At 29.4% G+C, this 17,521-nt stretch overlaps 1 protein-coding gene across 4 annotated transcripts; it reads right to left on the reverse strand.

The window, feature by feature from the left end:
• Nucleotides 1-836: 836 nt before the first annotated feature.
• LOC130809735 (uncharacterized) lies at nt 837-4,365 on the reverse strand. Of its 4 annotated transcripts, none has more exons than XR_009040917.1 (5): nt 3,987-4,365; nt 3,652-3,901; nt 2,193-2,265; nt 1,441-2,075; nt 837-1,215 (listed from the first exon to the last, which is right to left on the reverse strand). XR_009040917.1 is itself a non-coding variant. In XM_057675514.1 (5 exons), the coding sequence occupies exons 3-5, from the start codon at nt 2,208-2,210 to the stop codon at nt 994-996; spliced, it is 306 nt and encodes a 101-aa protein (XP_057531497.1). In that variant the 5' UTR covers nt 2,211-2,265; nt 3,652-3,901; nt 3,987-4,355; the 3' UTR covers nt 837-993. The 4 variants fall into 4 exon arrangements, 1 of the variants encoding a protein (XP_057531497.1); XM_057675514.1 differs by having other exon boundaries at nt 2,010-2,075; nt 3,987-4,355; XR_009040916.1 differs by having other exon boundaries at nt 1,441-2,265; nt 3,987-4,363.
• Between the last annotated feature and the right edge of the window lie 13,156 nt (nt 4,366-17,521).

The following is a 17,521-nucleotide window of genomic DNA, read 5'->3' on the forward strand; positions in this document are numbered from 1 at the left end:
AGTGGGCGAATATAGTTATTAATTAACTTTAGTAGTATGTATTTGCTAGTCACATATTGATTTATATTTTTGCTGTTTTATTATATTTGTTATATTTAACTTTTTACGTAATGTAATTCATTAATTCAATTATTTATATTAAAATATACATAAATTAATATTATAAAAGTATATAATTTAATTTTAATAAAATTTCTTCGAAATTATACTTTTTGTACGCACTAATGGCTTATATCAAATATTTCATAATAGAATAAGTAACAGAATACAAAATGCTTATTGGTATAGAGCAGCAATTAGCCTATACATCATTACACTACAAGAAAACTTGTTTTTAGCAACAGAAAAAGTCGTTGCTAAAAACCTGATTTCGTTGCTAAAAATGTTTTTTGCAACGAATTCCATTGTTGCGGGTACAGCCGTAGCTAAAAGTTTTAGCAACAACTATGGTGGTTGCAAAAGGTATTTGTTTTTTGCAACGAGATCTATTGTTGCAAAAGAAGTATCGTTGCAATTCCTTCCAACGTTTTTAGCAACAAAAAAGCTCGTTGCCAAATTTTCTGCATTTTTAGCTACAACTGTTTTCGTTGTTAAATATATGTTTTTCACAACAATTGAAGTCGTTGCAATACATGATAGTCAATCTTTTGCAACGACTTTACTGTAGGGAAAACAATTAAGTAAAATTTGTTATTAATGTTTTTAGCAACAACTATTACCGTTGCAAAAAATATACACATTTTTCGCAACGACTTTGTTATCTTCTAAAACAACCTACAATCTATATATAAACTAGACAATTAAAATAATAAATAATTTATAACCAACTAAACTAATATCACCGATTATCATTATATATTAATTCGTATCCCAAAACATCACACGTCCCAAATATTATCGTGTGTCAAAAACATACGTAATTCATATACATGTAACGTATAACCAATTTTCCAAAATAATTCTCCTACCATATACAAGTTTTCATGCAAAAATTTACAAGTGATAGGCACTTTGCACTCTCAATCTCCATAGTTGATGCTTCAATTTCATCTGCTTCCATTGAATCTGACACCTCCGTTTGTATTTCTGGTAATGGGTTGAGTGTATGAGAAGGTACCCAAGGGATGACTGCTTTGCATACATCATCCTGAACGTTATCATCATCCTCATCTTTAAGTCTTGAAGAGTTGAGCTTGCTACCCCGAAAAACTTGATCTGCAACGAGATTCATGTTATACATCTCAATCAGCTGTCTTAAAAGCACTACTACCAAAGAATACATAAAATAAGACGCATAAGATGTTCAACTGCTGCGCCTAGTGTAGTAAAAGAAATCTTTGCTGCACGTAGCAAATTTAAAGCTACAGCTAAGATTTTCGAAATTGTAGCATCAAAGCACCACATTGGAAACAAGGAGAAAACTACATTGCTGGATGGTACCTCATGTAAAACCATTAAGCAATCAAATGAAACCCATCCTATCATCAATATATATCCTAAGGTGAATGCACTGTTGCATCATATACTGCAAAATAAGCAAAACATCCATTCAAAACTCTCCAAGCAATAAACATGTAAAGTACTTTGTTGAAGCCCCGCCTTTCAAACTAACCCATGAAACTAATGACCTGTAAGAGAGCTTAAATGGTCTTAACTTATTAGCTACCTCATATTCTATTATTTTTTAGTTTTATTTTGGACAAACTCGAAAAGAGAACAGCAAACATACACCAATACAGAATTATGGATCCTACTATATGCAGCACATAAGCATAGTACATAACTCATGAAATAACGTACTTAATTAGCTACCTCGTATTCTAATACTTTTCCGTCTTATTTTGAACAAACTCAAGAAGAGAACAGCAAACATACACTAATATAGAATTACGAATCCCACTATATGCAGCATAGTACTTACCTTATGATATAACATACAAATCAACTTGAATAAACATTACCAGCTTCAATTTGAAAAGAACAATCTAATTTCAATGCTCAAACATTACCCGCTTCCACCTCTTCTCTTCAATTCCTTGATTTGGATCACCGTCTCCAAAAAAAAATGAGAAGAACTACAGCGAAGCAATCATATCAAATAGTTTCAATGCTTAATCCCCCCAAAAAATTTTAATCAACATCTTCATGATTGGAACATTGTCAAGCAGCATCAAAATGATAATTTCACTCACAGACTCAATGAAGTTCATGCCTTCATTATCTTCTCGTCTTCGTGTCCTCCTATAGTAGTCTCTATCCCAATACCTACAAGGAATGATGGAAATAAATTTTTAAGGTAACTTTCATGAACTTAAATGCTCCATAAGTTTTTGATCCTATTATAAATAGACCACAAACAAAGACAAACATTGAAGACCATTATTGGATCAATATGCCTAATGAATCTGATATGGAAGTCCTACAAACTAATGATGTTAGCATCCAATATGGGCCAAACATGAGCATAAAGGCATTACAAGACCAAGAGAAGTCAGAAGAAGAATTCTAACAACAAGCAAACAGAACAGAAGCTTCAAACAGCACAAACAGAGCTGCAGCCACCACCTGCTGACCAGCGTACCTTGCAGCTCTTCCACAGAGCCAACCTGAGCATCCCAGGAGACACCAAGGATAGTTTTGGAATCTCTACACATGGACCTTTCCATCAAGACCTTAAATGCCTCCTAAAGATCACATTAAGACACCAAAAAAGGGAGCTGAAGGTCCCCTGTCAGATAGATCAGACCTGGAAGCATACTTAACATAATTTTTGATTTCTGTTTCTGTTTTAAAACAAATGTGATATGTGTTACAGAGAGAGCGATCAAGTATTGGGGCTATCAAAAGCCAAAATTATTCCTCAGCCACCAATGAGAAAGCTCTAGCAGTCAATTAGAATTCTCTATATACTTCCCAGATAAAAAACAAGGCCCAAACTCTAAAGAATAACTAGCCAGCAGCATAACAATCAAATACACAAATTGCTAATGTCACCTTGTCTTATATCCCAATCTTTAGTATACTAAGAAGCATGGTGCAATTAAAATGGAAAGCAGCAAAGATCAGCAAAGTAGAAAAAAAGGAACTGATTTCAATCTCCAGATTGTTGGCTAAGCCCCAAGTTGGTATCTCTTTTTCCTAAAAGAAGGAAATGAGAGCTTTGACAAAGCAAAAATCTGCATAAAATCAATTTCCAATACTTGCAGAATAACTAACATTCAAAATTGAACAATAAAACAACAACAAAAAAGACCCACAAGCATATTATAAATCAAGGGTCTTGAAAATGGCGGATTTCTTCTTTGTAAGGCATCAAATAATCAACTGACTAAAGTACTAAACAATCTGAACTAAAGATAATAACTACTAAAGGCATTTAAAAAGCTTAAAAGTAAAAACTCACTTAAAAATTATGCCTAAAAAACAAAGCAATTTCAATCACTAAAACCGAACACTATTATCAATCACAATTTCAACCCCAGCACTAATTTCAATCACTGAAATATTAATTATTGATTACAATTAGGTTAAAATATCAATAATCACTAAAATATCAATCCCAGCACTAATATCAATCACTAAAACCCTAACTTTCACTAAAATTAGGTTGAAATTTACCTTAAAAAAGAATTGAATAGATAAAAAAATTACCATAATTTGCAGGAAGAATTAGGCGTCTATTTCAAAGGAAGAACAAGAAGTTGATTGTTTGCTTCAAATTCACGCCCCAGCAATCAAAGGGAACCCAACTACCCCTTATTTCTTCGAAAATCGAAGGCAAGAAGGAATATTGTTATTGTGTTGTTCAGAGAATCGAGGTGAAGAAGGCGGCCATGGCTGCTGCACTTGATTTGACTTTCTTGAGGGTAGATTCGTTGTTTGTTGCTGGGTTCTTCAAGAACTAAGGCAGAGGAGAAGGCAAGACATCATCAAACATGTAAATCGGAACTAAAAAAAAATGGCACAAGAAGAAGGGAAGGACATACGGATGCAGTTGTTGCTTCTGAGTTTTAGCGAGAGGAAGAAGAAGATGCGGATCTTGCCATTGCTGTTTTTCGAAGGAAAGCTTCAGAGAAGGAGGCTATAATTAGGGCTGCATTCTTTGAAAATTCAGATCAAGATTACAAGGATTGCACTCGAAAATCAATGGATTGAATGAGGAAGAAGGTTGGTCAACTGTAGCAGAATTCAAGCAAGAAATCAACCATTTTCAGAGGAAACGGCGAGAAGGAAGAAGGTGTTCTTGGATTTTGATGTGTTCAATTGAGGAGTGTGGTTTGGCTGATTTTTGGTTTCAATCGAAGTGAGGGAGAAGGGAAGGGTTTGGGTATTTTTAATCAAATTAAAAGAAAAGGAAAAGAGAGAAGAAATAAAATAGAGAATATTTTGCAATGACATTGTTGTTGCAATACATAAAATAATTTTTCGCAACGACTCGTGTTGTTGCGTTACCTAATAATGCTTTATAGTAACGCCTGGTATCGTTGCAAAAAAAAATATTAATTATTTCAAAGTCCGCGCTCATTTTTTTTTATGGCAACGATTATTTAGCAACAACAACGAATTTCGCAACAACTTGTATTTTTCGCAACGAAAAAAATATAGTCGTTGCTAAAACTTGTTGCTAAAAACAAGTTTTCTTGTAGTATTAATTTGTAGTCCGAAGTTCCAACTGATATAAAATCATTACATTATAAACGCAACAAAAATACCCTCCACCCAAAATTGACTTTAATTTCCGACTATTTTACGACTATTATTTAGTCGGTATTTTGCAACTAATCGTATTAGTATAGCATTAGTCATATTTGTAGAATATTATTCGTATTAGTATATTATTAGTCATATTAGTATTAATTTAGTCATATTAATGTAATATTATTCATTTTAGACCTTTAGTACATTATTAGCCCCTGTTTGCTTCACCTTAAAAAATAAGTAATCAATACAAATTAGTTTTGATTAGTAAAATTAGTAACATGTAACCGAATTTCCTTCCGGAGGAAATTCGGGTGTTACATTACAGTAAGTAAAAATCAATTTTAATCACGCTATAACATCATTTACTTTTATTGGGATATATTTAGTTACATTTAATTTAAATGTCACTATTTCAAATTTTTTTGGTATATATAGTGGATTTAGCAACATTTATTAGACCCTTTAGCAGTATAATAAAAAATCATATTAAAGCTTTCTGTGACATAGGATTTAGTGATATTCATCATAAATGTCACGATAGACTATAGTAACAATTACATATGTCACTAAAGGTCAAATCAAGTGTCACTAAATCACTTTATAGCGGAAATTAAAATAAAAACCATTAATTATTATACTAAAAATATACATAAGTGGCATTTTCTTAATGCCAATAAATAGAATGTCGCGAAAAGTGAAATTTGTTGTAGTGTCAGTAAAAATTAGTTATAATTAGTAAAAATCAGTTTTAATTAGTAAGACTAGTTATAAGTAATAAATAAAAATCAATAAATTTGTAAAAATCTATTTTTAATCTTTAAAATTAAGTTACAATAAGTATAAATCAATTTCAATCTGGTAAAGTTAGTAAAATTTAGTTTCAGTCAGTAAAATTTAATTAGTTAAATCATTAAAATCAAATGAACTAAACATGTCATTTCAAAAAAATAAAACTAAACAAGACCTTAGTCGTATTTTTATAGTAATAGTCATATTAGTATATTATACGTCTTATTAGTATAGTATCAGTTGTATAAGTATAGTAATAGTTATATTGATTTAGCATTAATCGTATTAATGTAGTACTATTAGTCATATTTATAAAAATGAAAATGAATTCCCATCACAATAAATATAGCTAAAAGGGAATTACTAGTACATGCATTACACGAGTTAAGTTGTATTTGATCCCATTGAATTTGTATATTGTTCCTGTATTTAAACGGAATTCAATTAATTAAAGACTAAGTTAGAATCAGTCCAAGTTTATATTCTTTAGCAAGGATTATTCTGGTATTTAGGGGTTTGTTTTTATTATCCAGCTAAATCTTTAGTAAGATCACTCTTCAAAATCCCAAATTGACCTGCACAATCAATAACGGTTAGGAGGGTCTGAAATGATTTTTCGGGGACCTACTTCAACGCCCAAGTTAAGATATGTATGAAATGTTTTGCCTAGCAAGTACTTCCAAGTGCACAGTGGCAACAAGGTGGTTAATTGTTTAGGAGCTTTTAGCGTGAGGCTTTAATGTATGAATTTAATGAATGAGACCTTGTCTTATTCAATAAATGTTATTATGTATTTCCACTTATCTTTTTAAGATCAATGGAATTAATCAATTCTTATTCGATGCACAAGTAATAAATTGTTACTCTTATGCTTGAGTAAAATTGTATTTCTGTTGAGAGTTAGTTAACTTATTTATGGCATAGATTGGAGTATTATAGCCCATCATTGATCTGTCATGGAATGTCTCGAACACACTTAGTAGATGTGTTCAAATTTGTTAAAAATCGGGATTCTACATGGAATCGTTTAGACCTGCAGAATCGTATCGTAGAATCGTAAGATTCTACAATAAATTTAAATTTGCTATCTAGTCATATTTATTCACTTCAAAAGTTTAAGTTTATTAATTAAAGTTTCATTCACTTTATTTTTACTAATGAAATAAAAAAAAAATTCAATGATTAGTTTAAATCTTCAAAGATAGATGAACAAATTTATTTTTTTAAAATTATGATGTGGCATCGTTAAATTGTACAAAAAATTGGTACATATGAAAAATTTATAAAATAAAAAATAAATGTGTAGAATCGGATCATTAAATCGTAAAATCGTAAAATCGTGTTATGATTCCACCTGTACAAATTTTATATTAATTAGAATCGTAAAATCGTGTTATGTTTCTACCTACGATTCGAATCGCTCGCTTATTTTGGATCGTAAAATCGTAGAATCATAGATCAGAATCGCAATTTTAATAACCATGGATGTGTTCAAAATAACAAAAATATCGCCTTGTTTGGATTACTAAAGTCGGTGATGTGTCAATCTATCTATAAAAACCATTAATGAAGAAACGAGATTGCCACGTGTCAAACTCTTAGCGAAAATTTTTCCGCTCATTTTTATGTTGATGTGGCAAGTGAATTTCCAGTGAAAATCATTTACTAATATAGTACAATTTAATGTGTTAAGAAGATTTGCTAAGCAATACTATTTTCGAAGTATTTACTTTAGTAAAAGGGAATAACTTTTTGATATAGCAAAATGAAACATGACTAAATTTGTAAATCAATATTATTATCCAATATTATTTCCAATATGATTTCCAAAATAAAAGAGAATGTTATCTTGATATAGCAAAAGTTTTTTGAAAATTATTTACCAACTATAGAATAATTATACCTTTATAATTATACTGACATGCAAATTCATGTCATTCATACTTATCTACTTTATATTTCTATTTGCTTAAAAAATTAGTTTTATTTAATAAATGGATAATTTTACCTATATATATAATGTTTAAAATAATAACAAGTAATCTTCTTTATCTTTAAAGTAAATAATCATTAAAACAAATATTGTATATGTATAAAATTAAATCAAAAACTTTTTTTTTCAATCTCCGTGCATAGCACAAATATTTATCTATTTTTTATTAGTCTCACAGCAATGCATTTAATGTCTTATTGTTTATGAGAGTTTTTTTAGTTAAATGAGATAAATTATAAAGGAGAGAGAGAAAGTATTTGGTTGGTGCTTTGTTGATCACTGTGGTAGCCAACCCAAAAGTAAAGAACAATTGAGTCACATCTTGTCTCCCCAAGTAGAAAAAAAATCCAGCCAAATGGGTTGGTGAGACTTCTTGCTTTGTACCTTCCTTAATGTCTCTCATTTTTCAAGCTTTTATTTTGGAGTGTTTGATCAAAAGTGAGTAGTCAATTCTTCGACGGCTTTAAAGAAAACTCAAAGAAACTATACATTTTTCTATAAATATTCCCACTATTTACCATTTACACTCTCAATTTCTTTTAATTTTCATTTTTTTAATTTTAGTTTGCCTAATTAATTTTTCTTTCTTTCTTTTTTGAAAAAATTGATAAATAATTTAATTTTTCACTCATTTGTTGTGAATAATACCACTTTGGATTATTTTCTAATTAATATTCTAACATTTATCATACTTTTTTCCACAACATACCATATTACTTATAATTGGTAATAATAGGATATGCTGCCAGCTGATTAAGACAGAAATGAATTATTTACAACAAACTAAAGACAAATATTGAATTATTAGAAAATAATCTAAAAGTAAAATTATTCACAGCAGACGAGCAACATAATAGATTGTTAATGTCAAATTTTCTTTTTTTGGAAATAGTCTCACTCTCCTTTTAATTTTATATACAAACTTATACCTCTTTCTAATCATTAATTTTTCATCCACTTATTTTTTTTGTCTCAGATCTAACTAAACTTTCTTTTATACTAAATTTCAATTATTTAAGAACATGTGTAAAATGAGAGGAATAATACATTTATTTTGTTTTTCCTATAAAAGAGAGAATCTTGACTTAATTAAATCAACAATTTAGGAGTGAATTTGCTTTGATCATGGAAAACATTTAGGGATTATACTAAAGTTAGCACTCTAAAAAGATATAGCTAAAAATTAACTTGGTAATCTGATAGAGTTTTTCTTCTACCCTATAAATGCAATTTCATAGATTCGAATTTATCATCTAATCATCCAACTCTTATAAGTGCAGATTTCTCTTATCTTTTCACCTATAAAATTATTTGAATTTGATTGGATACATTAAGTTACTTCCTACATTCGGTTATACGTGTTATATTTAACTTTTACGCAATGCAGTGTATTATTTTGTTTATTTAAATATTGAATTATATATATCTAAAAATTATTAAAAACTAATATTATAATTAGAGGATTTAAATAAAATCCCACTTGATTATATTTTTGCTTACACATTAGCCACAATATAAAAAATAACTTTAAACGATAAATAGTATTTATAATCAAAATGTAACAAGTATTTCAGAACGGAGGAAATATTTCTTTATTTTTTTTCTCTATACTAGCTTTCCCATGTTATTTTCTCCTTCCCATAAAAAAGTAACAAAGACCAATTATAATAAATTCAATACACCCCTTCCTTACATTCATCTTGCAACATTTTTGTTTTTCCTTGTGGTCGGGAAAAATTAAAGAAAGTAATGGTGATAGAGTAATAAACGTAAAATTATGATTGTTTTTCTTCTTGTATTAATAAAAAGATACAAAAGGATTTAAATAGATATGTAAATAACTAAATTTCTTAAAATTAATTCACTAACTTATTACTAAATGTGGGAAGTTAAATAAATAACCTATTAAACCCACTTCTACTAATAACTTATTAAAATGATTAACTCCTAGATAATAATTATTGTCTTTTTTCAATCACATTAATGTCAAATAAATATACAAATTTAAAATCATATAATGATAAGACTCTTATGCACAAACTAATTTTTAATAATAAGAATTAACTCAATTTGAATCTCTTTATAAATTAAATCTTAAACGCTTGTAAGGATATTGTATAGGAAATAGTAAATTATAAGAAGAGCTAGTTATTCCTCAAAGCAGGCCAATAAGAATATCACATTCATTAACGTTATCTAAAGTGAAGAAAATAGCAAATATTCATAGGTAGTCAAGCTTATTAGGTTGTCTTATTATTGCTTATACATCATAAAAAGACGGCTTATATGACCTTTTTAGGTGACATAGTGTAGGAAGACAGCTCTTTGCCATCCTTGCTATCATCCTCAAAAAAAAATATTAACTATTATTGGCATGAAAATGATGGGTATTGGCTTAGGATGATTTTGATGATGATGTTGATATTATTAATGCCTTATGTGCTCTAAATAAATGTTTATTTTAAAAGGAGATTAAAGCAGAATTGACGAGTTGATGTTTATTCGACTTAATATATGAATCTGACTAGATTTCATTTCAAAATAAATTTATTAAAATTATGTAAAAATAAATGTCGACACCAAACTTTATTTTGATTTGACTCAAAATATCTAATCCGATATCAATTCGATTACTCGAATGAACACATCAACTCATTCTAAGTTCTAACTAGTGCCGCGTTAAACCTGTACACCACTCAGTACATCATGCATCTAGTCATCTATCTTTAGCTTTTTGTGATACTTGCCATACAAAGATTGAGCATTTTTGGTGCAATAAAAAGATAGAGGAAAAACTTAAATATTGTGGACTACTTTTTTTTTTATATAAATTGCACTTTTTCTTGATGTAAAGTTGCAGATGATGTTTACTAATAAGAGTCAATTTAATATTAACCTTTTTATTTGTGTTATCACTAATAAGAATGTCAGTTAACTGTATTGGAATACTAAAATGTTATCACTAACAACAAATACATAAAAATCGTATAGAATGGACTGAATAGTAATCAACTGACAACGGCTCTATATTTATGATAAAACTTTTTGATTATCATTCTTTTGTTTTATATCTTATAAACAATTACACATTGATGATAGAATCTTAATCAAATGAATCAGACCATGCCTAAGTAGTTCTGAGCTTAGATTCCTCTAATTTTTTGGCATAATAAGACACATTTTAAAATATTTGAGATATGTATATTGAATGAAATATATAAGTTAAATTTATAAATAAGAGTTGAAAGGAGAGTTTACAATCATAGCCAAATTAAAAATTATAGCAAATTTTATGTGACCACTGCCGATTTCATAGAACGATAAAGGGGTAATGATTTAGTGATTTACCATAATTCAGGGGGGTAGAACAGTGGTGTGATAAGCCTTATAGTGTTAAACATGTCATTGAGTTAAACTTTATATAAGAGTTGCTAATACCCGCCTTAGCTAGAATAAATTTATGATCAATTCTATAATTTTTGCAAAAGGAATTTGAAGATGCAAAAATTATTAATTTATTAGATTTGAGATAATATTTATAAATATATTTTTCCTTTAGTAATTAGTAGTAGCTTCATAAAAAGAAATGTAGATAGTTGTTCAGGAAATAGGAGTATTCTTTAATTTTAACATATAGGTTTAATTTTATAGATATGTAATACTATGTACTTATATATTATTAGCTGTTTGTGAATAAAATATATGCCCACTTTTAATGGGCTAAAGTCAACACATTAAATGGGTTCAGTAGGAAGCCTCTCTCTATATACACCTCTTAGGAGGTAAATAAACAGAGGATGATATTTTCACTAAGCTAAGTAAAAGACTTTATCTCTCTCAAAATACTATTATAGATTATAGTAGCTTCAAAGACCTCATGTCAAGATTAAGTTCTAAGTAGTAATTCACCTTGCTCTCACTGTGCACTCGAAAGGACCTATTAGGCAATTTTACTAATTAAAGAGCTAATTTGGGCGTCGGAGGCACCGCCCCCGGGGACCACCCTGGGGTTGTTGGTGTTTATTTTCAGGTATTCAATAGTTTTTCGATTAACCACCATTTGACCACCACATCCACCCGAAGGTACTCATTTACTTAATTGTTTCCAATTTTTAACCAGAACATTAGTTAAATACTTCATAAGCTACCCTAATTTTTAGGAAAATACATCTAAAGTGTATCTTGGTCTAAATGAAGTTTCAAGATGATCTAAAGGTATAATTTTTATTGCTATTGAGATTTGAGATGAAAGTTATGATTAATTTCATGTTGATTATTATTATTATCATCATTATTATTATTATTATTATTATTATTATTATTATTACACCCTGTTAAAATATCATTTAGATAAATAATTATTTAATATATTTTTAGTCGATTAAAAATATAAAAGTACATACATTTGAATTCATTGTATTTTAAGTTTTATTGTGCGCGCGTTTTGTTGCATAGTAAGTTTATCGCGTAACGTTTAACGTCTTATAAATTAATTGAACAATTTAATCAAATTATCAAATAAAAAAATTAATAAAGGGGAAAGGGAAGGGGTGACCGGTTCTAAAAGGCCCCTTGGAGGAGTTCTTGTAACTCCTCCCCTTAATACAATTTATGGAGATATTTAAGCTTTATGACTTTCATATAGATGCTTAGTATAGATCCAAAATTAGAAATTTTTGCTCTATTTCCTCCATTCCATTCGAACAAAAGAGAGAAATAGAGAGAAAAAGAGAAAAAAAAAAAATCAAGGTTTTATTTTGAGTGTTCAAGTGTTCTAGCTCAAGTCTTTTGATCTTTGATTGGTAAGTTCTTATAATTCATAGACCATTAACGGAATGTCAATTTGTTTAATATCACCCTTATAAAATTTTCTTTATATTTTTCTTAACAAATTATAATCCAACATCTACCATAACCGCTATTTTAACGAAAAAATATTAATTTACACAACTAAGACTAATTAGACAACTATAGATAATATATGTAATAACTACAATTATATATCTACAACTACCCGCAACCTTAAAGGCCGTAACTATCTTGTGCCGAACATGTCCATAAATGTATTGTTTACTTTATGCAAAATTTATTTGATTATATGAATTTAAACCAAATTCAAGCATAAGTATAATTTGACACTTAATTGGGTTGAGTTGTCTGATTTTGAATCAAATTTGCTCATTTAAATTAATGTTGAGAAAGAAAGATTGGTAAAGAAAGCCAACTTTAATTCCTTGATGTATTTGGACTCAATTTATACACCACATTTGTTAAAGAAGTTAATAAGTTTTGCCATTTTTATAAGATTACCTTCTTTTAAGGTACAACCACTTGGATATGACTCAGCTACTTAAATATAGTTGTAATGTAGTGCTCATGGACAAAAGTTTGCAAATGTTTAACCTTTTTAGATTAATAGCTAGATGATTTCTTGCTAGTCAATCTAATCTGAAAATTAAATAATAATGGACTATATTCTTAAAAAGTGGGGAAAATAAAAGGATATCATTTTTAATAAGTTAATTTAGTAGTATTAAAAATATAGGACTTGACAATTTTTTAAATAATGATGTGTTAATAAATAGAATAGAGTTTTTCTAAAGATTTATTTAGCATTTTAAATATTGAAGAATTAATATATACTTATGATACATTTATTTTATAGAAAATTTATATTTTTATATTTTGTTGCAATTGTCGTAATTAATTTATTGAATTTACTTTTCCAAAGTTTATTACAATTGCATGTAAAATAAATATTATTGTTTGAATAATTATTTTGAAGTATTGATCATTTCTTCAAAGAAATCAAAGTTGATCGGCTGACTGATCCGACAAGCCAATTGTTAGAGTATATAACATACCCTAGGCCCTCAACCAAAAGCCTAAGCTTATGGTTGAGGCCCTACGATATGTTATATATTTTATACCATGTTAAGGAACCAACTCAACCAAAAGTTTAAGCTCATAGTTGAGGCATCAAGATATATTATATATTCTAACACCAATAGGTCATATAAACCGTAGTCTGAGATCAGACTATACGTGCACGAATCCATGACATGACTAGCCTCTGGCATGACACAACAATAGGCTAGACACAAGCCGACATGGCCATGCTTAGCTAGGTTTAATATTCAGTCTTTTTAAATGCATATGATGTCGTTCGTGTATCATGGTTTCTGTCGCGTCAAGTTGTATTGTAAACAGTGTTATGTTGTAATGTCTTATATCAGTATATGGAATTTAGCCACCCAAAAATAAGGCTCATACACCTTCCACTTGCTACTTCATATTACATTCAGTTAATGGATCTTTACATATTTTGTATTAATTTCAATGTTTTCATATTTTTATGATTTAATCTTAGATAATTATATATTTATAATTTTATGTAATTATTATTTACTAACTTGTCATCATCATCATCCTATCTAGTGTATCCCGCTCATTGAAAAACTATGGATAGGGTCTGGGGAGGAAAAGACGGCGGCAACTCATACCCATAAAGAAGAGCGCGACCAAAGAAGTCCCCCAACTCGAGAAAAATAATTAACTTGTACAATTATATTTAAATAATTTTGTAATTAATGAATTAAGCAATTCAATTAGTAGTAATTAAAAACAATAAATAAGTCGATTTGCAAAACATGTTAGTTTATTTATTTATTTATCAGTTAACAAATAAATAAGAAACAGTAAACAAAAATTAATAAACTCGTGACATGAATCAAACAGAAGAGGGACAACCCGTAGGTTACTCTTGTGCCATTGGCCGTATTGGGTATATATAATCACTCTTTTATTCGTGGCTCGCACAAACCGTACCTCTACATATCTCGTGTCATACTGAACCGTGCCTAAGTGGCAATCGTATCAGCTCGTCCTACTTTCATTTTGATTAGCTATTATTATGGTTAATTTGCTTAGCATAAAAATTGATGTGATAAGAATTTAAGAGTAGTTGCTTTGACTAAAAATAGATAAACAGCCTTTGATTGAAAATTTGGAAACTTTGAATAGTAATTGGCTAATTGCCAGTTGTAAGTTTAAAAGCAAACTGTAAATTGGTCTATGCACAGGGCCACCACTAAGAGTTACAGTACTGAAGATACATTCTTGATCAAGCTAACCATCTTTTAACGACCTTTCGGGCTATTCCCAGGTTATTACTACTCAAAATAGGGCCATTTTTCAACTCCAATAACCCCTGAACAGCAACAGTCAACTGGTTATATGATGCACCTAATTCAGACATTAATTTATACACTTTTTTTAGCTTTCAAACATAGGCCCGGTCCGTCTAAGCCACCGGCCGCCATCATTTTATAGCCGCTAATACATTGAGGTGTTTGGATGTTCGCTTTTACATAAGATTTTTAATTAGCTTTTAGCTTTTGATTTGTTGGTTGGTTAAACAGCTGAAAATAGTGTTTGGTAAATGACTTTTAAGCCAGCTGAAAAGCTAACTTTTAAGTCAAAATAAAAAAGCTACTCCAGTTACCTTTTTTGTTGGCTTTTGACTTGTTGACCTACTTTGTCCCTAATAAACAACCAACAATCAATACCTAAATTTACCAATTATTTCCAATGGCCTTTTCAGCTAGTTTAAAAAGTCAACAAAAAGCCAACTAAAAAAAGTCACCAACACAACCAATTGCCAAGCATCCCCATTATCGGCTCGTTTGGTAATCGGTAATATATGTTGGGAATAGTAATGAAAAGTTAGTTAAATTTTGATAGGAATATCTTCTGACTAGTTTAATAGGCATGGTTATATTCCTTTAACAATCTCATTTTCTTTACAAAATTTGTTTCAATCCAATACCATTTGAACATTATGATATTAGGTGGTAATGAAAAATTATGAAAAAAACCTTGTTTTATGATCAAACTTTTATTAATATGAGAATGACACTATTCACTTATCACTTTTAATTTGTATTTTACTCTTAATCTATAAGTTAAAACATAGTCATGTGGAATCTTGTTTGATTCGTCTCAATTCAAGGATTATTAATATCAACTTTATATAATTTTTAATTAAGAATAATTTAAGATTTTAAGGGTTAAAATGTTACCTTGACAAGTGTAAAAAGTCAAATGGGACATTTAGGCTGAATAGGAGGGAGCATTTGCAGACTAAAATGGTAAAGTCCTTGCTACCCGCAAAGGTGGGGCCTAGGTTCGACGCCTGGTAAAAGCATTTATGGCTTATTTTTATCTGGGCCTTGGCACAGGCCGAACTTGCCCTTTCCCAGGGCCGCATAGAGACATGGGTGGGCCTAATAGTTCTGGACGAGGAACGGTCACCATCCATCCTAAAACTTGGTGAATATCCACAATTTATTTTAATTATGTCTCAATGTTAACATAATAACGGAGCTGCTTCAAATATATGCAATATCTTTGTCAATACAAACATTTTCAATTTCCATTAAAAAATATCAATTCATTTAAGTTATTTCATCTTCTAACATGACTTTTTAATAAAAGAAAAATATATTAAAGCAACTGCTACTTCAACAGTCATTTATAAAAGACGGACTAAAAATATCCTAAAATGAGTGTATCAAAATCTTGCTTGAAATGTATTTTCGTGGAGATGGATTATAATCATACTAAATTTAAATATTAAAATTCATATTTTTTTTTTTACCAAAAAACAAACCGAAAGACTATTAGAAAATACTAATCAATACTACCTTCACTATCATTTCAAAATTTTGCAATTATTAAACTTTGAACTAAGACATTTCACTAATGCTTACATGAAGTTGTTTTATTGTCAGACGATTTCGGCTCCGTAGGCCTAGATTGTCTAAAACTAAATTGCCACTTCATATACATGTTGAAATTCAATTTCTTTTTTTTTTTTTTTTTTTTTTTTTTTTTTTTGCGGCTTTTTACTGAAGGAATGTTGATATGAATTATCTCATAAGACATTATACTTATGTGTGATTATTGTTATGTCAATTTTACTAAAGGAATGTTGATATGAATTAGTTGTTTGAATTCATCATATTACTTAACCATTGTTAATTTAGCAAACAACCAAATAACGCTTCAACTTACATTTTAAACCAATTAAATAATATAAGACTTCGAACTAATTTGTCAAGTTTAGAAGTTATTTTGCACAAACAAAATGAAAATGAATTAGGCATTTCCAAATATTAAAGAGTTTATATAATGAATTGGGCCCATATAATAATGTCTTCAGACTTTAAAACTCAATACTAATCTAATATTTTTAATAAATAGACCTTTCTAAAACACAAAATCCAGTAGCATTGATCAGAAAAAACTTACAAAACAATTGTATACATAAAAATCACACCAATTAAATATTGATTCGATTAAATACCTCGATCAAACCGAACGCAACTAAAAGTAAAACCCAATTATTAATTATTATTCAAGTAACGGATAATGTTCTAAACTGTATTCAAGAACAATAAAAAATACCGCCCATAAAAAAATTAACTTTTGATAAAAATAAAATCATAATACAAGAATATATAAAACAATATGATCACTGTAAACCCTAACCGCAACGTTCTTATGTTCATCATCAATAGCCTTTACTGAAATCATATTTTAAATTAGATTCGATAACAAATGATATCGCGATTCGATAACTCTAAAATTTGCCTTATCGTCGTATAAGTGTTATATTAAAATTGTAGGGTTAGTTGTGATTGGTTATTTTTAGGTAACGCGAATCGATATACTCAAAATTAGTAGATGAAAAGGAACGATTCACATATGCTTTTACTCTTCAATTGGTGAAAAGACTTATGTTGTGTTGAGTTAATGATTTTGACTTGTATTGAATGAGTTGTGTGCGTGCTAGAGTAATCGAAAACTCATGTTGAATGGGTGATAGTGGTTACTTGGGCATTTAGTTGGTATGACAAAGTAGTTAAGGGAACGAACTTATTAGTTCTATTCCTAACTTGTATAGGTTTCTAATTCATAAGAGGAAAGTAGAACCTTAGTTGGGTGACTTTTGTAACTTTTGATCGTGCAGTGACG

The sequence above is a fragment of the Amaranthus tricolor genome, chromosome 4 (genome assembly GCF_026212465.1).
Source record: "Amaranthus tricolor cultivar Red isolate AtriRed21 chromosome 4, ASM2621246v1, whole genome shotgun sequence".
In the NCBI taxonomy this organism is placed as follows: Eukaryota; Viridiplantae; Streptophyta; class Magnoliopsida; order Caryophyllales; family Amaranthaceae; genus Amaranthus; species Amaranthus tricolor.

Coding starts and splice junctions, on each gene's coding strand:
- LOC130809735 (XM_057675514.1), bottom strand. Junction 1,216..2,009: donor AAGAGAAGAGGTGGAAGCGG/GTAATGTTTGAG, acceptor ATCTCGTTGCAG/ATCAAGTTTTTCGGGGTAGC.